The 24,198-nt window shown below is 32.8% G+C and overlaps 1 protein-coding gene across 1 annotated transcript; it reads left to right on the top strand.

Annotated features, from left to right (window-relative positions):
* Nucleotides 1-98: 98 nt before the first annotated feature.
* LOC127721360 (lisH domain-containing protein ARMC9-like) lies at nt 99-10,444 on the top strand. Its single transcript, XM_052228118.1, has 4 exons — nt 99-205; nt 1,009-1,093; nt 1,705-1,916; nt 10,135-10,444. The coding sequence occupies exons 1-4, from the start codon at nt 142-144 to the stop codon at nt 10,197-10,199; spliced, it is 426 nt and encodes a 141-aa protein (XP_052084078.1). The 5' UTR covers nt 99-141; the 3' UTR covers nt 10,200-10,444.
* The last annotated feature ends 13,754 nt before the right edge of the window (nt 10,445-24,198 follow it).

The following is a 24,198-nucleotide window of genomic DNA, read 5'->3' as shown; positions in this document are numbered from 1 at the left end:
GATTTCAGTTTCTTGTGTTTTTATGTAAAATTAATCACTTTTTTAAGCTCTTGTTTGAGTTCCAATTCTTATTGTTAATATTTACTATTTAGGCCAATGACACCTGTGGTGGCCAGCCGACCTCCATCCCAGAGTAGTGTAATGAGACCACCAACAAGAAGTGGGAGTCGACCCAATACACAAGATAGTCAGAGAGACACAGCTAGTAAGAAATTTGCATACAATTTTAAGGTTTTCAACCAGGAAGTATAATGTAAGCATGTGCTAGGTTTAAATTGAGATATGACATAAGGCTTGAGAACACAGCCATTTCACAGTGCATTTCTTTTACACAATACCTAAATTTAAAAAAATGGCACATTCACTTTCTCAATAAATTTTTACAGTGAAGTGTACTACTTTTGGGACAAATTATATCAAAAGTATAGAAAACTTCATCAGCTCTAACTTAAAAATATTAACAATTTTATGTTTATGATGTCTTTCTTTGACAGCTTTAGACATACTCATTTTTGAGTTTTTTCAACTGGACCAAATCCATGCTTTACCTCAATATTCATGACCTAAATTATTTTACTGTGTAATTTCATCCAACTAGTGGCTATTCTATGCATAAAACATGGTGAAATAAATTAGAAAGGTGTACGAAACTGAAGTAATACACTGTCCATGTCAAGGTATATTTGTTCCGCCTAACAGAAGTTCCCCCTGGAAACTTTGTTATAAACAATGCCATAATATCTGTTCCTGTTGGAACAAATATTATATACCCTTTATTCCGCAAGGGACAAATTCTGTAATATTTGTTCCAGTGAAAATAATATTACAGAATATTTCTTCAACTTGGAACTTGTATTACGAAGGAACTTCTATTGCATGACACTGTATAATATTATAAACACAGGAATACACATTAAACAAGATTTTTTTTGTATGGGCTAATCTTGTTTGAACTTAACAGTAGATTCACTTTTTGTATATAGCTGATAAACATTTTAACTTTTATAGGAACAGAATATGGCAGGCCAACTAGTAAGAGCAGTCAAAGGTCAACAGGAAGTAAAAGTTCTTTGAAAGCACCAAGTATTGCTGAGTAAGTTCATTTCAAGTCTATTATATTCATAGTACTTATAGTCACATAGAATTATCCAGGAGAAATCACCACCAATATTTAAAGTTAAGTGTAGAGATCCTCCACACTGAATTTTATAGATCAGTCCTATTCTCTCCTTTGTGTTCGAAATTATTGCTCTTAATTTCTAAGTTCAACCAAAGAACTTTAATAAAAGATTATCTATGAAGGGTGTGGTACATTCTGACTTTTAGTATTTGTTGTCATCTAATAGAAAAGAAAGGATATGAGGTATACATCCATGACACAAAACCAGTATGTGCACAGCAAAAAACACAAAAAGCAAAGGAACAGCACTTTTATTGCTGTTCTTCATCTCAAAGTCACAGTGAGGCCTTCAACACGGAGCCAAAAAACTCGCACCTCACTGCAAGTTTAAGACAGCCCTAGCACCGGTTTGAGCGGAATTATCTGTCAATTTTCCATACAGATATTAATCTTAGTCTTGCAGACACACTTATCTGTGGAGTATCTAATATCCATCACTTTCTTGCATCAATCTGTTCTTTACACTTTGGTAAATATTATTTATTCATTTTCAAAGTTTTGTACATTAATTTATCTCCCTTTAGACACCCAGAATACAAACAAGCCTTTGGATCCAAGCCAAGGATTCTTAGAACTCCACATGGAAGGGAAGGCACACCATCTAATCCAGGAACACCACATCTCAGGACCCCAGATAGTTCAAGGAGGCCCACCAGCAGAGGATCAGTTGGTAGTCTACCTCCACAGCCACAGTACTCTGAGTCAGGACCAAGACCAAGTTCTGCTGGAAAGTCTGGTAAGGAACATGAAATTACATAAAAACAATGAAACCTGTCAAAATCAGACCCTTTGTTAACTGGAATCCAGTTTTCATACCCTTTGTTAACTTGTTTATTTAGTTTGTCGAAACTGTGCTCTATGATTCCTAGGCCTAATTGATATCAAGACCATTTTGTCAACCTTCACCAAAATCTTTATTTTTGGCATATTTGGGGTTTAAATCTCAAGGCTTTTTTTTATAAGAAAAGCTGGACAAAAGTAGTTCTATTTATCATTTACATGTTTTATATTCATTAACTTGCAGCACTTGAATCAAGAGACTTAGAATTCCTGGCCAGATAGGGCTCTTACTACTTTGTAACATTGCCTGACTGGTCATTTATTTGGTAGGACCTTAATCAATAAAGTCATTTTTAACTATTGTCTATTCTGTTTATTTATCTTTTAGGATCATGATCGTAATAAGTATGTTCTACTGGCTGATTGTTTATTTGTTAGTTCCATAATAATTAATTTGTACTGTACATACCAGGTCTGTTTAAGTATTTGCTAAGGACCCTAATTTTAATAAGTTTTTATACGCACGTTTACTGGATGTATTATGGTATACCGTTGTATGTCCGTCTGTTCCGTCGTCAACATGTCAGACAGATTCTCAAAAACGCTTTAACCAATTTGCATGAAACTTTGGTGAATTGTTTATATCTATTGATGTGAGCTCCCTTTCGATTTTTATAAATTTTAGATTTTAAGTTTCCGAGTTCTGGGGTTTTATTCATTAAAAAAGGGGGGATTTTCCAGTTTTCTGACAATAACTCAAAAACGCTATCACCAATTTGCAAGAAACTTTGGTGAATTGCTTATATCTTTTTATGTGAGCTCCCTTTTGATTTTAATGAATTTTAGATTTTACATTTCCAAGTTATGGGGTTTTATTCATTAAAAAAAGGAGATTTTCCAGTATTCGGCCAATAAATCAAAAATGCTTTGAGCAGTTTTCATGAAACTTTGGTGAATTGTTTATATCTATTGATATAAGCTCCCTTTCCATTTTTTTATAAATTTTAGATTTTACGTTTCCAAGTTATGGGATTTTATTCATAAAAAGGGGGTGATTTTCCAGTTTTCAAACAATAACTCATTGTGCTTTGAGCAGTTTTCATGAAACTTTGGTGAGTGGTTTACATCTATTAAAATAACCTCCCTTCAGTTTTTTTTATAAATTTCTGATATGACTTTATGAAGTTATTGAACTTTATTCTTTGAAAAAGCGACGGGCGTATCATGTGCTAATGGCACAGCTATTTATTACTATTGCCTAACTGGTGTATTTATTTGTTAGGACCGTAATGTTGGTAAGTTTGTTGAATTGTTGTAGGTTTGTGTATCTGGTGTTTTTATCCTATCACTTCTTAGGTAATATCTATTAATATTGAGCATCATTTTGTTGAGAGACCTTTTTTTCTTCTTCAAAATTTTATAAAAAACAATCGCCTTTACAGATAATAAAGCATCAATGATAATATTTCCAAAATGTTGTTACAACACCAACTTAAAACATTCCAAATAATAGATATTCAACTTTAGCTTTAATATTATATTCATTTTTGTGCACAAAAAAGAAACTGCCAATAGTTCTTTAGATAATGAAATGCTGAATTTACTCACATTATTTTGAAACCTTTTTTGTTTTATAACTTTCTAACTTACCCTCTGACAAAAGACCCACTTTTGTATTAATCTGTATTAAACCAAAACTAGTCTACATGAAATATAATTGCTTGGCAAAAATCATAGATTTTTAGATGGATTTAAAGGTAAAACTGAATGAAATGGTGCTCAGTGTAACAGTTTAAAGTTCACTTTTTATTTTTAATTTTGAAGTTTAATTTCCTTTTTTCTGATTGATTATTACTATTAACTTATTTTGTCATCACTTATATGTATATGAAAAACACAATATTAATTAATGTTAGGCAAATAGCAGACCAAAATACCTTTTTGTTTGGAAGAATTCACAGAATTCAAGACATAGGAATGCTTATTCAGCCAGGGTGGTAGTAAACAATTTGTTCAATGAATAATGTAGTAAGAAATCTATGGTAATAAAAAAAAATAATAACTTAATAAAATAATACTGATAAAAGAGAACTGAAAGATACCAGATTAAAGGGACATTGAAAACCAAGTCTAAAACAAACTGACAACACCATGGCAAAAAATGAAAAAAGACAATCAACAGTATACAAAACACAGCATTAAAAAATAAAGACTGATACTGATTAATGTGTGCAAACTATGATGCATCACAGAAGATTTGACTAGCCTGCAATTTCACTGAAGAAAATAATGAATTACATGTATTTTGAGGTCACTGATGAAAGTCATAGGTTAGGACAATTTTTGTCTCGCCTTGACGGAGTCAAAGAGCGAGACATAAGGATGCTGTTGTCGGCGGTTGCGGCGGCGGCGGTGTCAACAATGTATTAGTTTGTGATTAGGTCTAGTTTATGGTGAATCACATGTGGTAGGTCAATCATATTTGGTATGCAGTTGTATTAGCATTGGCACATCTCATTTCCATGGAGATTATTTGGCCCTGCCCCCTCAGTCATGGTCTATTGACTTTGAAACTTTTGCTTAGTTTACATGTATTAGTTTGTGATTAGGTCAGTTTATGGGGAACCACTGGTGGTAGGTCAATGATATTTGGTATGCAGTTGTATTAGCATTGGCATATCTCATATCCATGGAGATTATTTGGCTCCGCGCCCTTAGTCATGGTCTATTGACCTTGAAAATTTTGCTTAGTTAACATGTATTAGTGTGTGATTAGGTCAGTTCAAGGGGAACCATTAGTGGTAGGCCAATGTTACTTGGTATTCAGTTGTATAAGCATTAGCACATCACATTTCCTTGGAGAATATTTGGCCCCGCCCCCTCAGTCATGGTCTATCGACTTTGAAACCTTTGCTTAAATTACATGTATTAGTTTGTGATTAGATCAGTTTAAGATGAACAGCTAATGTTAAGTCAATGATATTTGGTATGCAAATTTATTGGCATTTGCAAGTATCGTTTCCATGGAGATTATATAGCCCCACCCTCTCTTCATGGTTCATTGACTTTGAAACTTTTACATAGTTTACAAGTCAATGTTTGTGTTAAGGTTTGTTTAAAAGGATGACTTATAATAAGTCAATGGTATTTGGTATGCAGTTGTATTAGCATTGGCACATCTCATTTCCATGGAGATTGTTTAGCCATGTACCTCAGTCATGGTTCATCGACTTTGAATATTTGCATAACTTACATGCTAAAGTATTGCTATTTTAATTTCAACATTTGCATAATCAAAATTACAAAAAGGCGAGACATATCTCTGTGATAAGAGTTTATTATTCTCAAGAACTTCATTGCCCAAAACTATGATATGTCTAAGATGATATGTTTAGCCTGCAATTTCACAAAAGAAAAATAATGCACTACATGTATTTATAATAAAGGTCATAGGTTGGGGCAGTTTTTGTCCCGCTTGCGACGAAAGTCGCAAAAAGTGAGACATAGGGATTGCTTTTCCGGCGACAACGGCGACGGCTTTGGCGTCAACAGTTGCTAAGTTTTCTGCTTAAGTTAGTTTGATAGGAACTACTTGTGATAGATCATTGATATTTACTATGAAGTTGCATTACTATCAGTACATATCAGTTTGATGACTATTTCGAGGCTCTACCCCCTAAGTCATGGTCCAGTTACTTTGAATTGATAAGCAATTTTCAATGTTAAGTTTACTGCTTAAGTTAGTTTGATAAGATATAGATCAATGATATTTTGTATGAAGTTGTATTACTATATGTGCATATCAGTTTGACAACTATTTTGAGGCCCTTCCCCCTAGGACATGGTCCAGTGACTTTGAATTAATTAGCAATTTTCAATGTTAGGTTTTCTGTTTAAGTTAGTTTGATAGGATCTACTTGTGATAGATCAATGATATTTTGTATAAATGTGCATTACTATCAGTTCATATCAGTTTGACGACTATTTTGAGGCCTTGCCCCCTTGGACATGGTCCAGTGACTTTGAATTCATTTCTAATTTTCAATGTTAAGATTTTCTGCTTAAGTTAGTTTGATAGGAACAACTTACGATAAACAACGATATTTTTCTATTAAGTTACATTACTGTCTGCACATTTAGTTTGTCGACCATTTTCAGGCCCTGCCCACTAGATCATAGTCCGGTGACTGAATTAATAAGCAATGTTGATGCCCTTGAGATTTTCTTTTTCTGAATTTAATGGCGATAGGAGAGACATATCTCTGTGTCAACAGTTTATTATTCTTAAGAACTTCATTGCCCAAAACTATGATACGTCTAAGATGATAAGTTTAGCCTGCAATTTCACGAAAGAAAATAATGAAATATATGTATTTTGAGGTCACTAATAAAGGTCAAAGGTTAGGGTAGTTTTTGTCTCGTCCTGAAAGCGAGACATAGGGATTGCTTTTCCGGCGACGACAGCAACAGCGTCAACAGTTGTTAAGTTTTCTGCTTAAGTTAGTTTGATAGGAACTAATTGTGATAGATCATTGATATTTACTATGAAGTTGGATTACTATCAGTACATATCAGTTTGACAACTATTTTGAGGCCTTGCCCCCTAAGGACATGGTCCAGCGACTTTGAATTAATGAGCAATTTTCAATGTTAAACTTTCTGCTTAAGTTAGTTTGATAGGATCTTCTTGTGATAGATCAATGATATTTTGTATGAAGTTGCATTACTATCAGTACATATCCGTTTGACGACTATTTTGAGGCCCTGCTTCCTAGGACATGGCCCAGTGACTTTGAATTAATTAGCAATTTTTAATGATAAGTTTTCTGCTTAAGTTAGTTTAATTGGATCTACTGGTGATAGATCAATGATAGTTTGAAGGAAGTCCCATTACTATCAGTACATATCAGTTTGACGACTATTTTGAGGCCCTTCCCCCTAGGACATGGCCCAGTGATTTTGAATTAATTAGCAATTTTCAATGTTAAGTCTTCTGCTTAAGTTAGTTTGATAGGATCTACTTGTGATAGATCAATGATATTTTGTATGAAGTTGCATAACTATCAGTTCATATCAGTTTGATGACTATTTTGAGGCCCTGTCCCCTTTGTCATGGTCCATTGACTTTGAATTCATTAGCAATTTTCAATGTTAAGTTCTATAAAGTTACATTACTGTCTGTACATGTCAGTTTGTCGACCATTTTCAGGCCCTGTCCACTAGATCATGGTCCAGTGACTGAATTAAAAAGCAATGTTGCTGTCTATCAGATTTTCTTTTTCTGAATTTTATGCCGATAGGCGATACATATCTCTGTGTCAACAGTTTATTATTCTTAAGAACTTCATTGCCTGATACTATGATTTACTCCTGACATATTAATCAGCTTATTTGATTATGAGGTTTCATTAAACTGTGTTAATGATGTTTCAGTTCTCACGGTAGTTATGTATATCTTTTATTTTTTGTATACATGGATAAGCTTTGGAACGATGGAAAAGAAGGAACTTTGCATATTAATTCATGACAAATTCCCTACACACTCTGGTCAATATCCAAAAAAAGGGGACATCACTTTAATTGCTGATCTTCTTACCCAGTCATATTAAGGATTTCTAAATGGAGCTGCTATCTAATATGGAATTGTTTGAGGATTTTTATTCTCATTTTCCAGACTTTGGGAACTAAGCCATTTTTTAAATATTCAAATTTTCAGTATAGAGCATTCTCCATTGTTTAATAAACATTCTACACAACCCAGCCATTCAAGTCTTTAATCTATTTTTAATTGTTAATAAATGTTCTCTTGTTAAAAATATTTAAGTTACCAAATCAGATAATTTTTTTTCTCCCAACATTTTTGTCAATAACTTTGTTTTTTTTCATGAATTTTGATTTCAAAACATAAATCAAATCCAATGTTAAATTTTTCTTACGATGTGATTGTAGCTATATTAACTAAAAAAATAGGGTTAGTAAAACAAAATGCACAAAAAGTACTTTTTTAATTATATATTCCATGTATTTCTTCATTTTCATGTCTGCATGGTATTAAATATGTGATTACACTGCATTCTTAACCATTTATATGTTTGTTTTAATTTCACATTATATCATCTTCATGTATAAATAAAAAAAAATAATAATATCATAATCCACCACATGCAACAAATTAATCGGAGCAATTACACGAAAACCAAAATATTAACTTGATAAAAATCTGCAAGCAGACCCTTTTACTACAGAAAGATTTGTTTAATGTGTAATGCAAACAGTTATTTTGTTTCCTCTGTGTCAGTTGAATAATATGCTGTTTCCTCTATGTCAGTTGAATAATAGGCTGTTTCCTCTATGTCAGTTGAATAATAGGCTGTTTCCACTACATGGATTCAGTAAGCAGAGGTTTTATTCTTTTTTATGTGTACTGATGAGACTTTTGTAGGAGTTACTTTTCTATGTATTCTTTGAATGCTTTATATAGAAGTTCATTAATAAGTGTACTAATCAGTAGTTAAGAGGGGAAAAAGTACCAGGTACTGTGTTTAAATTGAAGACCCAATTCAGTAATGAGCATTTTTTTTTTAAAGGAATGCTAAATCAACTGGGTATAAAATGAATATTGGATCAACTATATTTAAAAGAAAAGTTTTAATGGAAATACATTTGTAATGAAATCATAACAATCATAACAAGAGAACAGTTGCATATTTTTAAACAAACATGGATAAACATACACAGACAGAAAACACATTAAAATAAAGATTTGGGTTACACGCCAATGAAGGAAATTAAATGCTTTCCCATGATGATCCCCATTAGAATTATGGTGGATCATCACACCTTTAGGAATACAATTTTGATTTTTCCTTTGCAAGACATTAGAGAATTTCAAAAAGAAAAGTCCTGTAAAGGCTCTGCTGCAAATTTAATTGTTTGTAAATGCTGTGTTTAGAATTCCTTTAAATGTTTATAGCAGACAACAGGAATTGCCATCAAATATGGCTACTACCATGACTAATCAAGGAAACTTTTACAAGGAAATAATTACAAATATTATTGTCAGAGAACAAACTCATTGCTATTGCTGGGGACAATTTATCCTTGTCATGTCAGAATTAGTAGTTAGATGACAAATATAGGCTTCTTGGAATCTCTTTACCAAGGGATAACAAAATGTTTCATCGTTGATAAAACTTATTAGTCCCCTACCGACGAAGTGGAAGGGGACTTTAGGTTTGCACTCCGTCCATCTGTCCGTCTGTCTATCCGTCAGTCCGGCAAATCAGCTTTCCATACTTTTTTTCTTTGTTCTTGGAAGATATTGATTTGATATTTGGTATATATTTTTATCATGACAAGTTATAGATCAAGTTTGAATTTTGTTCCGGTCAGATGATTTAGTCCAGAGTTATGGACCATAACTCTGGACCATTTCTAATGTTAGAGTACTATGTTAAACCATATCTCTGTACAAAGGGAGATAACTCACTTTTTAAACAACATTCTTTGTTAAATTATTTGAAGAATTTTTTGGCAGGTTTGTTTGTTATTTAGTATAAACTAATTTTCTGAATGCTATATATATATAAAAAAAAATTATGAAGAGAAATCCTTTAATTAGATAATAATCTATTTTTATTAATGTATATATTTCAATACATTACATTGTGTAGATAAAAGTTGTTGACATTTTATAGATAAGTTACAAATCTATATTAGTTTGTGACAAATGAAAGAAAAAATATTTGGAACTATTAATTATATTTGATTATAATTTCAAAAATAGATATACACTGTATTACATCATATCTAATTTTAGAGAACTATTAATCATATCTAATGTTTTTTTCATCATGCTAAGTATAAGATATTGATTGATAATTGGTATATAGTTTTATCATGACAAGTTACAGATCAAGTTCAAATTTTTGTTTCGGTCTAATGATTTTGTGCAGAGTTATGGTCCTTGGACTTGAAAAATTCACTAATATAATCAGTTTTCCACACTGTTTTTAGTCATGCTTGAAGATATTGACATGATATTTACTTTTTGTTACACCATGACAAGTTATAGAACAAGTTAGCATTTTGTTCCAGTATAATGAATTTTTACCCGGTAGGGGACTATGTATTACCATGCAATACACTCAGAATGCTTGTTTTATATATTTTAGGTGGATCTATTTCTGGTGGATCAAGGAAGCTCTCTACAGGAAGTGCACACAACCAGGATGCATAGACAAGGGAGATTACTCATTTTAATGACTTGTGATAGGTCATAGAACATTCCATTTTTATATGACTTAGTTATATTTTAGTGCTATTTATTAATGTCTTTTATGAATGTTAAATGCAGTGACTTTGAAGTATGTGCATTTACTCTTCTCTAAATATGTTTCATCTGTTAAATTTTGTTCGTAGTTATAAAAGTCAGGTTGTACTGTACTTATATTTGTTTAAAGTCAGGTTGTACTGTACTTACATTTGTTAAAATCAAAGCATTTCATATTGTTAAGTTGATCTTGTTTTGAAATTGTATTTTTGAGCTCTTTGTAATGATAAAATTGGAATTTCAGCTATTCAGTAAATTTTACATTTGTATTTATTATATTTTGTGCTTTGTATGTCAGATTAATATAAATTGGTTTGCAATAACTGGAATTTGATCTTTGAAATTTTGATAACCTTGTTTATTTAAAAAAACAAATTTTAATTCTGTAAATTTGGAATAAAATAGTGTAAATTTTGTATGTCTCTCTTTTACACACATAAAATTTTTGAATAAGGGGCATTGTTAACAATAGTTTTCAATTGATCCAATTTGAGCAAGAGTGAATTCCCTTTTGTTACCATTTTGGAGGTCAATGTGCAGAAATTCCTTCATAAATCACAAAATTCAATTTGTTATACTAGACACTATACTTGCTTATTCTTAAAATATGGTTAGTCAAATAAGACAATCAACCAATTTACCCCTCCAAAATGGCAGCCAAGGGAAATAACTCAAACTAAAATTACATCATATTGAAACTCAACAAGCAAAAATTATCAGCAAGACAAGATCTACAAATAAGTCAACATGTTCGAAATTGTTAGTCAGCTATTTATTTGAGTTATTGTCCTTTAATGATTTTTTTTTTTTGCATTTTTGCTTATTATCTTGAAAACTGAAATAGATAGATTTAGGCACTACAAATAGCAAAAATGGTCAAAAAGACAAGATCTACAAATAAGCCTAATGACTGAAATTGTAAGTCCACTCCTTATAGTAGTTATTGCCCGGTTGTTTTCCAATTTTTTGTGTGATTGTCTATTATTAGTCCCCTTCCGACGAAGTCAAAGGGGACTTAAGGTTTGCCATCTATCCGTCTGTCCGTCTGTCTATCCGTCAGTCCGGCAACTCAGTTTTCCACACTTTTTTCTTCGTTCTTGAAGATATTGATTTGATATTTGGTATATAGTTTTATCATGACAAGTTATAGATCAAGTTCGAATTTTATTCTGGTCTGATGATTTAGTCCAGAGTTCTGGTCCATAAAAAACTCCATAAACTAATGTTAGAGTACTGTGTTAAACCATATATCTGTACAAAGGGAGATAACTCATTTTTTAAAAGACATTCTTTGGTAAATTTTTTGGGAATTTTGTAGCAGGTTTATATGTTATTTTGTATAAACTAATTTTCTGAATGTTGCATGTATATATATATATATATTTTTTTTTTTATTAAGTGAAATCCTTTAATTAGATAATAATCGATTTTTATTAAGGTATATATTTCATTACATTACATTGTGTAGATAAAAGTTGTTGACATTTTATAGATAAGTGACAAATCTTTATTAGTTTGTGACAAATGAAAGAAAAAATATTTGGAACTATTAATTATATTTGATTGTAATTTGAAAATAGAAATACATTGTATTACATCATATCTAATTTTAGAGAACTATTAATCATATCTAATGTTAGAGTGTTATAATAGGTTTTCCTCACTTTTTTTCATCATGCTTGAAGATATTGATTGACAATTGGTGTATAGTTTTATCATGACAAGTTACAGATCAAGTTCAAATTTTTGTTTCGGTCTGATAATTTTGTGCAGAGTTAAGGTCCTTGGATTCACTCATATAATCAGTTTTCCACATTGTTTTTAGTCATGCTTGAAGATATTGACTTGATATTTTCTTTTTGTTTACACCATGACAAGTTATAGAACAAGTAAGCATTTTGTTCCAGTATAATGAATTTTTACCCGGTAGGGGACTATGTATTGCCATGCAATACTCTCAGAATGCTTGTTTTGAACTATAATAGACCGAGAAACTTTAAATATCAATAATGATCCACAAGGTCTACAAATAAGTTGAAATTTCTGAATATGTTGGTCAACTCTTTATAGAAGTTAGTACCCTTAAAAGACAATTTTTACCAATTTTTCGAGTTTTTGCCCTTTCTGTTGAAAACTTTTATAGATAGATAGAAACTTTAAAAACACAAAACTGATTAGCAAAACAAGATCTGCAAATAGGTCAGCATAGATGAAATTGTCAGCTGTCTATTCGAGCGTCACTGATGAGTCTTTTCGTCTGGCGCAAATACAAAATTTCAATCCTGGTATCTATGATGAGTTTATCTACTTATAGGAATTATTACGATAACTGAAAATTTTTACCCTTTTTGCATTTTGGGCAGAAGAAGTTAGAAGATATAAAAGAGAAACTGTAAACAGAAAAAATGATCAGCAAAACAAGATAAAAAAAAAAAAAATTTGGTCATGAACTTTATCCTAGTCTCAATGTTAGAGATTGTCCATTGTTGAAGTTGCACATAGACCTAGGTGAGTGACACAGACTCTTTAGAACCTCTAGTTTTAAGATGAATTGATTATGTCAAATTTAAAGTTCAAATTATACATTGAAATGGATGTGTCACAGTGGAAGGCAATGATTTCTTGTAACCAACACCTCAATTACTGACAGAAACGTGAACCAGTTTTGTTGGGTATGTTTTGAGTTCTGTTTTGTCCCTTCTGATTTTGCCTCTGGCTCACCTGTTACAGTCTGTTTTGGCAAATTATATAGGTTCAAACTGTACCCTTTAAAATAAAGATAGTTTTGCAGTCTTTTTCTATGGCGTTTCAGTATATGGGTAACATTTATTGCAAGAATCTGTCTGCCATGACATCCGACAACTTGGTTAACAATTGATGTTCCCCTCTTAAACTTGTCTTGCAAATGGCATTGCATAAAACAATTTTGTTGATCGGTCATGGGTGGTCATTAACAAATCCAGTCTTCCTGTACTGTTGTTGTACGGACTAAAAGAGTTTCTAAAGTGAAATTTTGTAGGAACAGCAAGTTGATATATTCCTGCCTGCAACATTCATATGGCCTGATTTAGATTTTTATTGCTTAGTCTCGGCAATACAAAAATGAAACTTTGTTTTACTGATTTAAGTGTGGGTATGGTTTCAAAGAAATGTTTCATGAAAAAAAAAACCCTTAAAAAAATCATGAGTGGGTTTCAAATCAAGAAATTTGTGTGACGTCAATAATCCGGTATGTTGAATTACCTCTTGTAAGTCGGGTATTAAATTTTTGTAAACAGAAAGAAGTATGGTAAGCATGAATCTCAGTTATATGAAGATTAATCATGATTTGCTTTTAAATTATATTTTTGAAAACATATGGTCCTACATCATGTTGATATTATGTACTTATATTTTGGCATTGCACAAGGTCATGCTACATTGTGGGAGAACATGATTTATTTAGTAGTTGTTATTGGCTATTGGTTGATTGTCTTATTGACTTAGGGGACGACCATTTGATATTCTGGGGGGGGGGGGGGGGGGGGCAGGAGGATTTTGAAAATAAATAACTCAGCCTTGATAATCACAAAAATAAATGGTTTGTTCTGTGGTAGTTCGAAAATAAATAACCTGACTTACAATGTATTGAAAATGAATAACTCGGCAGGTCTTTAAGCAATTTTATAAATGCTATTCGAAAGTATGAGGTGGCACCAGATTCTTCATAAAATTTATCTTTTTTGAAAAAAAAATTCGGGAAACACTTCCCAAATCTTTTAATAATAAAGGTATAAATATTATTTAAATATACTTGAAATGTCTGAAAATGGGTTTCATTTAACTTGAGGTATATTGGCTCAGGAACACTTACCTCACTTTTATTACAGGGCTGTAACTACATTGGGGCAAATGCCTTTATGTAGGAAATTTTAAAACCAAAAGCTTGTCTTCATATCAAATTGTTTTCACAGCGAGTGTTTGCAAGAAGCAAGTTCTGTTCTCCCTTGGATATAGCACCTGTTTTTTCGGGATCAATGTTTCTTTAAATTTGTCTTTTGTTCATTGATTGCCCTTCTGTATTCTCTTAGTGTTGCATTCGTTTTGTGATTTAGTAATTTTGTTTTCAAATTGATCATGAGTTTTATTTTATTTAAGACTTTTTAGCTAATTTTACAACTTAACTACTTTAAATTGTATCCCAGTTAAGAGCTACATCAAGTTGTAATTGAAATGTGTTATTAAAAATTACTTGACATAGTTATATCACTGATAATCAGCCCCCTCTTAACTTAATTTGAATAAAACCCCATATAATTTACAGGTATAAAAGATTTAAATTCTGCATGCCGAAACAACAACAAAAAAAAACAAAAAAAACCAGCAGCCACATACTTAACTATGTGAATTACATTTTTACTTTATTCTTCATATTGGTCTTTTGATGTTGTCCATAAAAACTTAAGTCTTACGCTGAATCTATACATTTTGCATTGAGACCAAAATATTGTCAAAAAATTATTAAAACAGAACTTGCGTTTTCAGAATAAGAATTTAGGGTCTGGGAACGCCCAGAAAGCACGATTTTGCATCATTTGTTCTATTTTTCTTTGGGCCTTCAGCGGCTTCAAAACCCTTCAAATTTTTTTTGCCTCGCTCCACTCGGCGTAAATATATTTGGTAATACTTTTAAAAGAAGCTAGTCACAGCCCAACTTTAATACCGTGTATGTATGCAATACATGTCTTTGTAGTTTGGAATTCAGAAGATTCATTTTCAGAGATGATGATTAATTCTGATTAAATGGTACATTAATGACTTGACTGTACATGTATTATTTATAATAAAAAATGAATTTGAAAATTGTATGTTTTCAAATATTATTAATATAGTTATGAAAATAAATAATCAGTCCCTTGTTTTAATGAAAATGAAAAATCTTGCTTCAACAGTGCAGAAAATCTCCTGCCCCCCCCCCCCCCCCCCCCCAGAATATCAAATGGTCGTCCCCTTAACATTAAATAAATTTTGTAGGGTTGAGCGCTCACAAACATGTTTCACCACGCCATATTCTGTATGTTTCTGACTTGTTGGGAGCCTGTAATGCAGTGGTTGTTTATGGTGCTGTCTGTTATATGTATGTTTCTTGTATACTAAGAGCAATAGGTCAACTTTATGTGGTGTATGGAATGATTGTAAGGTATACATGTCAATCTGGCTTAGTTTATCTGACCTTGACCTCATTTTTGTGGATCATTGATAATGTTAAGTGTATGTGATGCGTACAGTAAAACTTAATCTTTAGGACTATCAGCCAATAATGCTGAAAGTGGCGTTCAACACCCATCAATCAACCAATCATTGTTGAAGGCTGTACGTTGACCTATAATTGCTTAAATCTACGTCATTTGGACTTCGATGGATAGTTGTCTCATTAGCCATCATACTCCATTTCCTTATTTGATATCATGTACGAAACTTTAGTGTTAGCTATCGTAATTTGCCTATTCCATCTAACCTGTCATAAAAAAAACGCTGCATGGTGTTTCTAGTTTTTTTATGGAATGCATTGTGTCATATAATAATTGTTTCGATATGAAAAAAATATCGCATTTCTATGAGAAAAATACAGCAATATTAATTTTCATAATAACAAAACTAAAAAAATATCGAATGCATGTAATAAAATATAAAATTAACAATCTATTTCACATGCTTATGGTTTATTATGTGATCGAACACATTTAAAGTGTATTTCCACTGCCTTCGTTACATTATTGGTATATTATTTGTATAACTTCAAAATTATAGATCGTGGAAATAAGTTTCATTTTATCTTTATGCATATTTTCTCGTATAAATACAACATTGACTTAGAATTATGCATGGAAAGTTATACCGAAGTGTGTACTGTGCGATTTTTCCACAATACATCTCGTTTACCAAAATAAAATATCGCTACTTCACATAAGAAACGGTTTTCTCGATTATCGTTTTTCATAGTTTGAAAGCTGTATGTACGTTTTAGCAAGAAAGTTTATCGGCAGATCGTATATATTCGAGTGAACGGTGGTTTCACTCAGTATTGGACATTGTCGTGTGGGTTTATTGAAACCACTCACACATATTCTCGTTTTCCAAACAAAACGAACTGTACTTATGAACTTTTCTTCGTGTAAACATCCAAATAAACATTGTTCATTTTTAAAACCCAGAACATCCTCTGGTATTTCAACTCTGTAGTTAATGGGATTCGTTAATTTTTTTTTTAACCTTTTTACTTTAGTTTTATTCCTTTGGTCTTGTGAATAACAAAAAGGACAATCTAACTAAAATATATATTTCTGATTTAGTTATACTCATATGAGGCAGTTACGATTGATCGATATTTTAATTAGTTTGAAAAATGGGGTATTTCATATATGTTTACGCGGGGCCATGAATAATATCATATGTTATAATGTTTTGGTTTGTGAGAAAAATCAGCGTGGTGCGATACTTTTTTCCTGGTGTACAGTATATACACGGATGTCATTCGGTATATCGAGAGAAATGATTGTGAAAGAATAACTAATGGTGGTCAAGCATTGCGATCGGATCGTGAAAGATCTGGTATCGGATCGTGAATGCAATTAAGTGTAATTCTACTTCAAGATCTGTGAAAAATCTGCTGTATTTTCAAAAGGTTGAACAAATCAGAGAAAAAAAATTATGCCTGTCAAAATGATTCAACTTCCTTAATAATACTGTGCACTAAGTTAAAGAAAAAATGCAGTACTTTTTAAGAAAACACAAAAGACGACACACAATCATGTGAGAATCATTAAGAAAAAATCACGTTTTGTGTCTACAATGGTCACATTTTAATATATCATGATATATTTGAAACTTAATCCTTTATATTGTGTCAGATAGTCCAGTAAAATAAAAGTATGTTATTACTTGAAAAAGTTCATATCATTTTTGAAAAAGTATATTTTTGTTGATTTTTAATCAAAATTGATCGTGAAAGATCATTCAACGCATTATTTTGATCGTGAAAGACAAGGCGTGACCAGACTTAATGATCAGAAAACAGCATGTATTTTACCAATTGATATACTTGTAATGGTTGAAGCGTGTAATTACTTACTTAGAACGTAAATTGATGCTTTATTTTTTATTTTTTTGTGATATATATATACATAAATATGGGTAAAATGCACACATATAAAAATTGCGGGTTTTATCCAACGCAATCATAGGTTTAAACGTTGTTTTCAATTTAGACTTGTTTATATTTTTTCGTTTGAGCTTGTATTATATTTGCCTTTGGGTTTATATAATCCGTTCCTCCTATTTCGACTCTTCAAAATTCAAGAGTCAATCCTAAATTGAGGTAAAATAAATTGCCTTCCAAATACCGTTTCGATTCCTAACATCACTGAAAAGACATTAATTGTCGAAATCCGGATATGGTGTACCAATTTTTGCACCTTATGTTTGCGGTATACCATCTTTTCCGCAAGTTTATTGTTTTCTGTTTGGTATTAAATTAATAATTAAGATCCATTTTGCTATAGCTGGTAATCCGTATATTTGGCAATCGCCATGGCAGTCAGCAGGGTTTAAGAACATCTGTTGTTCGACCTGCTGATCAAATGCGTTTTGTTAAAATATACTTTTTCACTTTTTTGGTCTTTTGGAAAATGTTGTTTGTGCTGTATTTAGACCCCTCTACCCAGAAATTTGTTTTGCATGCACACTTATAAAAATTGCGGTTTTTATCCAACGCAATCATAGGTTTGAACGTTGTTTTCAATTTAGACTTGTTTATAAATATGGGTAAATAAAATATTTACCCATTTTTAGACCTTTTTTTTATTTAAGAGGCAATGCTATATGTAACTAGGTATCCAAGATAATAAGACCTTCAGGAGCGTAAATTGTCGAAAAGGAAATATCTTTGTATATGTAATGCGTTATTCATCCACAAATGAGTGAAGCGAGAGGGGGTCTGGTGGTCTTCCTTTGGAAATGTCTTAATGTGTACGTTTTTACTTTCGTAAGGGTTAGATCAAAGAAGCTATAATATTTCATTTTACATACAGGTGTATTGAAGATGTTTTTTCCATTAACAATACAAACTTTTCTAATTGGGTCCAATTAATAGTCATACAGCTTCCTCGGCCTTATTTTTTAGACATATATCCCGAATTTGACTACAGCGGTCATCTCAATACCAGAGTCTATGACAAACGAGATGATTCAATTTTGAAATTATCAACTTTTCTCACCTTATCAGCGATTTACCAACTTCATCCGCGAATGGAGTATACATTTCTCAACTCATACGATTTTCAGGAGCTTGCAGCTGCTATTCAGAGTTTGTAAAACGTTATCAGTGCCTTAGCAAAAAAATAATGAGCTAGGGTTTTGTGAAAGAACATCTCTGTGCTGACTCTATGTAGCATTTTATCTACTTAACAGTTTTCAATGTATTTGTCTTTGTACTAATATGATCCATTTGATCGTATGCCTCTTGACGTGGTTCGGTATATGTGCATCCAGCTTTAAGGTTTTTGGCTTTTGGCGTTCCCTATGTGGGTTGGTCCAGAGATGCGATTCGTTTTTTATAGTGTTGTTTCATTTTGTATACCCTTGTATTTATATTTACTTTTTTTTTGTATTTTATCGGGAACGTGTATATGTCATTGTGTAAGGAGCCCCTTAAGTTTCAAGTAAATAATAATATTTTCGTTTGCCGGAGATTTAATCTGGTGCGCACTAGCTTGAAAAATCGTGCGCACGAATTTGAAACTCGTGCACACGACTTTTAATCTCGTGCGGACGACATTTGAAAACTGGTGCGCACGACTTTCAAACTAGTGTGCATCATTTTGAGAGTCGTGGGCACCATTTTTGAAAGTCGTGGGCACCATTTTTGAAAGTCGTGAGCACGAGCTTGAAAGTTGTGCGCACCATTTTGAAAGTCGTGCGCGCCAGTTTGAAAGTCATACGCACAAGTTTGAAAGTCGCTCGTGCGCACCAGTTCTTGAAAGTCGTGCACACCACTTTTGAAAGCCATGAGCACGAGTTTGATAGTCGTGCGCACTATTTTGAAAGTCTTCCGCGCAAGTTTGAAAGTCATGCGCACCAGTTTGAAAGTCAGGCGCACAAGTTTGAAAGTCGTGCGCACGATTTTTTAAACTGGTGCGCACCAGATTAAATCTCCGCGGCAAACGAAAATATTTATATCTACATGACACTTAAGGGCTCCGTAATTATGCTTTACTATACTGACTGTATTCTCATTTTGGCTGCTGGATCCCAAATATAGCTACGTTAAACAATTATGTCTGTGTGGGTTCCTTACCCAATTTGACAATATTACGGAACATTTAACATTGTCATACAAGTGGGCGTATTAGCTAGCTAGAAAACCAGATTTAAACTATCATTTTCTTAGGAAAATGCCTGTCCCAAGTCAGGAAGATGGGAGTTGTTTTCCTGCTGTTTTTTTTAAACAAACTTTTTTCCAATTTTTACAAAAATCAACAAGGATCTTCGTTTTACAGATATGACTGTGCATAAAAATTAATGGAATTCAAATGAGACAATCTTAACTTTTCAAACGATATAAAAATTATGCAGGACGGACAGTTGGACGTATATTGTAAGAACAAAACTAGTCGGTGTGATATTATCAAATAATCCAATGGTATTGAACCATCATAGCCCTATTCACAAACAAAAGTGAAGCGGAATAAGTAATGCAAATCCAATCTTTTGATATACCAATTACAAATATAAATTATCATTTGTTTAAAGAAAGATTTGATCGTTTTCGTTGATTTTTTGCAATAACGAATAAGCGACAACAGATCTTTTACGATCCTTCTCACGATCATCAAAATGCGGTTCCCGATCTTTCACGATCCGAAATATCAAATTTTTACAAATATTACCGTTTTTGCAAAGTTTTTGATTAAACTAAATCAAAATAACTTTAAACTATTTTAAACAGTAATATTCAACGATATCTTTTTAAGAGAAAAGTAGTTTATATGCATTTCAAATTTGAAAAAAAAACATGTTTGTTTACATTTTTATTTCTCTGACATTTCGAAGAGCAATCTGCTTTTTGTAGTTTTGTAAAAACTGTTTACTTTTAAGCTTGATTTTTCGGATACTGATCATAATGTTGAACCATTTTGACAGACAGTTTTATTTTTCCAATATTTGTCATTATAATTGATTACATTAGATTATTTACTGACGTTGCATGTGTTTTCTCGATAAGATTTCCTTCACGATCCTATACCAGATCTTTCACGATTCAATCGATATACCGAATGACAGCCGTGATATAGATAACATTGGATTTATCAAATTATGATTTTATAATATACTTGCAGAATACCGAATTTATGAGTGACTTGAATGATAAATGATGACGATGGTGGATGGCTGCTAAAAGTCCGACGGCAACTTAATATGCATATTCAGGACGAGAACATGTTAATGCAATATGAATATTAACCCTGCTTTGTACTCGACCGACACGCTGAGCCGGATTTTCAACGTGCTAGTTCACACGGTAACAGTCCGCAGAAAGACATGTCACCTTACCCGGACATATTATTCTGACTCCGAGCCGACCAGTCTTTGCTCTCACTCCTTAATGCCGCGTGCTTAGCGCAGAAACAGCAAATACCAATTTTTGATTTTTTGGTTTGACCCGGAGGGGGTCCGAACCCACGACCTCTCGCACTCGAGGCTAACAGGCTACCACGAGATCCACCGAGGCGGTTACTTGATAAATGCCTTATTTGACTACGGATTTTATTTTCAAAAATCCATGATATAATTTAGTACTTGTTGTTTTCATATCATCTTGTTCTAAACTCAGTGATGTAGCTTCCATTGAGGCAATAAGGCAACTTCCTCACCAAATGTTTTTTACCAAATAAAAAGATAGAGAAGATATACAGGGATAAAACATATAACGTTTATTTCATACCAATACGTACTAGTATACAGTGAAGATGTTTCCAAACGTACTTCTCCATTCTTCACTCTTTCCTCATTATTAACCTAAAAACTTATCGTTTCAAAGATCAACGGAGAAACAACTATGTTGTTTAGGAAGAGACAAATTATAATTTATAAAAAAACTGAATCAAGCAAGAGGTCTGAACTGTAAACGGTTTACCTGATATGATGCTTGATTCTTTTATTTTACAACATATTTGTTACGTTTGGTAGACGTGGTTTTCAACAGAACTATCGGAACCAACTGTGCTTATTTTCCCACCGACAAATACCTAGATTCATATAAGCCAGACTTCATAGTTCCTATAAACGTGACATAATGAAAATTAAAATTCAATAACACCGAATCTGTACAAAAGCATTTTAGAGGAGATCACAATTCTGTCAGTTATTTTTGTTCTGATCAGGACCTGATCAAGGTATTAAAAACCATACTTTTATTCTCTATTTGAATGATAGTAACTTGTCTCTTCAAAAATACTTTTTAAAACCAAGCTAGGATTTTAATAGAAAGGGATATAAAGTAATTGAGAAAACTATCAGTACGTTATTTCTTTAATTTGGGACACACTATTTTATTCTAAAATAGCCAGTGGCTTTTTTTTTTTGTTTTAAAAATCATGATTACAATACAATGAAATCTTAACCTTGTGGTCATTCATGCATAGTTACTAATTACACGGTAAACGTATGTACTGTGAAACTTAGTGGGTTAACTCCAGCAATTTGATTGGACGTACGAGGAGTTGTAAACATGTGCTAAATAAAATAAGTTTGGTGTTTTGTAAAATCTACTCACTTATATTATAGCTGTAATATTTGTGCAATTTGTACCTGACATTAACCAAATCTTGAGTTTATAAATATAGGTAACACGGACAGGGAACTTGACCGTTTATATGCCAGTTAAACATAAAAAATGTTATTTTAAAAGGCGCTTGACTTCAGAATGAAAAGTATGGTAGCTGCTGTTTTATGTAAGTATATTGAGATCACTATGTGTATACTTCTCTCACGTTTGTAGGACAGAATAATTTAACCCATAGATAGGCGTTTTACATGCTTTGAAAACATCTTTTCTAAATTTACAGTAAAACTAAGCATGCTAAAGCTAATTTATTAAGTGAAATATTGATTTATGTTGCCCCTTGATAGTCTAGTGGCATAGGCATTAAAATGAACAACCAATAGATCAATTATTAGGTTACAGTGATGTTTGGAAACATTTTTTTTTTCAATTTCGTAGTATTTAAAAACGGAAGCTATAATTTATCGAAATGAAGATATAGGATAATATAGGTGGCACATTTCTTTTGCGTTAATTCGTGATGAAAGGAATAAAGCTTCTTAAGGTTCATCATAAGGTATTGAAAAATATGGTTTTGTTACATTACAAACGAGAACTGATGCACTTGTAATGGTTTAAGGCATGGCTGAACCCTAATTGAATAAGATTCAAATGCATTTTATGCTTTAGAAAATTGAGAACTTAACTAGATTTTAATGTTTGAATTTGGTTGACTTATACTGAATTACTTAATAACACATACCGTAGGTACACCATTTCCTGTCATACTGTAGGTACACCATTTCCTGTCATACCATAGGTACACCATTTATTGTCATACTGTAGGTACACCTTTTACTGTCATACCGTAGGTACACCATTTCCTGTCATACTGTAGGTACACCATTTCCTGTCATACTGTAGGTACACCATTTCCTGTCATACTGTAGGTACACCATTTCCTGTCATACTGTAGGTACACCATTTCCTGTCATACTGTAGGTACACCATTTCCTGTCATACTGCAGGTACACCATTTACTGTCATACTGTAGGTACACCATTTACTGTCATACTGTAAGTACCCACTTTCCAGTCATACTGCAATTATCCCCTTTCCGCTCATACTGTAAGTATCCACTTTTCTATCATACTGTAAGTATCCCTCCTATTCTCTGATAATGTAAGTATCCCTCCCTTATCCTATCTTACTGTTAGTATCCCTCCACTTCCCTGTGTAAGTACCCGCTTTCAAATCATACTGTTAGTATCCTCTTTCCGGTCATATTGTAAGTATCCCCTTTCCAGTCATTTTAATAAGTATCCCCTTTCGTATCATACTGTAAGTATCCCTCCTATTCTCTGATACTGTAAGTATCCCTCCCCTATCCTATCTTACTGTTAGTATCCCTCCACTTCCCTGTGATACTGTAAGTACCCGCTTTCAAATCATACTGTAGGTATCCTCTTTCCGGTCAAACTGCAAGTATCCCCTTTCCAGTTATTTTAATAAGTATCCCCTTTCTTATCATACTGTAAGTATCCATCCCCTCTCCTGTCATACTGTTAGTATTTCCTTTCCTTTCATAGTGGAAATACGCTCTTCCCTGTGATATTGTAAATATCCCATTTCCTGTCATTCTGTAATTACACCTTTCCTTTCCTGTCATTCTATAATTACCCCTCCTCCCCTTTCCTGACACTGTTATTACCCCTCTCCATTCATTCTCTTATTTCTCCAATTACCTGTGATACTGTAAGTATCCCTCCTCTCCCCTTTCATACTTTAAGTATCCCCGTTCCTGTCATAATAAAAGTATCCCCTTTCCATCAAACTGACGGGGTCTCGGTGGCCGAGTGGTCTAAGTAATCGAACTACTGTAACACTAGTCTGTCAACACTGAGGTGATGAGTTCGAATCCGGCCAAAGGTCAGTTGTTATCTCCGGGCACTACGGCTTCTTCCACAGAAAAAACTGGCCGTCTAAAAGTGGCGTTAAAAACCAACCAATCAATTCTGTCAAACCGTTACTACCCCATTCCATGTGATACTGTAATTCAGTATCCCCCTTTCCCTTTCATACGGTAACTACCCCTCTCCGTTCCAG

This window comes from Mytilus californianus, unplaced genomic scaffold (assembly GCF_021869535.1).
Source record: "Mytilus californianus isolate M0D057914Y unplaced genomic scaffold, xbMytCali1.0.p SCAF_12, whole genome shotgun sequence".
In the NCBI taxonomy this organism is placed as follows: domain Eukaryota; kingdom Metazoa; phylum Mollusca; class Bivalvia; order Mytilida; family Mytilidae; genus Mytilus; species Mytilus californianus.
This window is presented reverse-complemented; position numbering and strand designations above follow the sequence as displayed.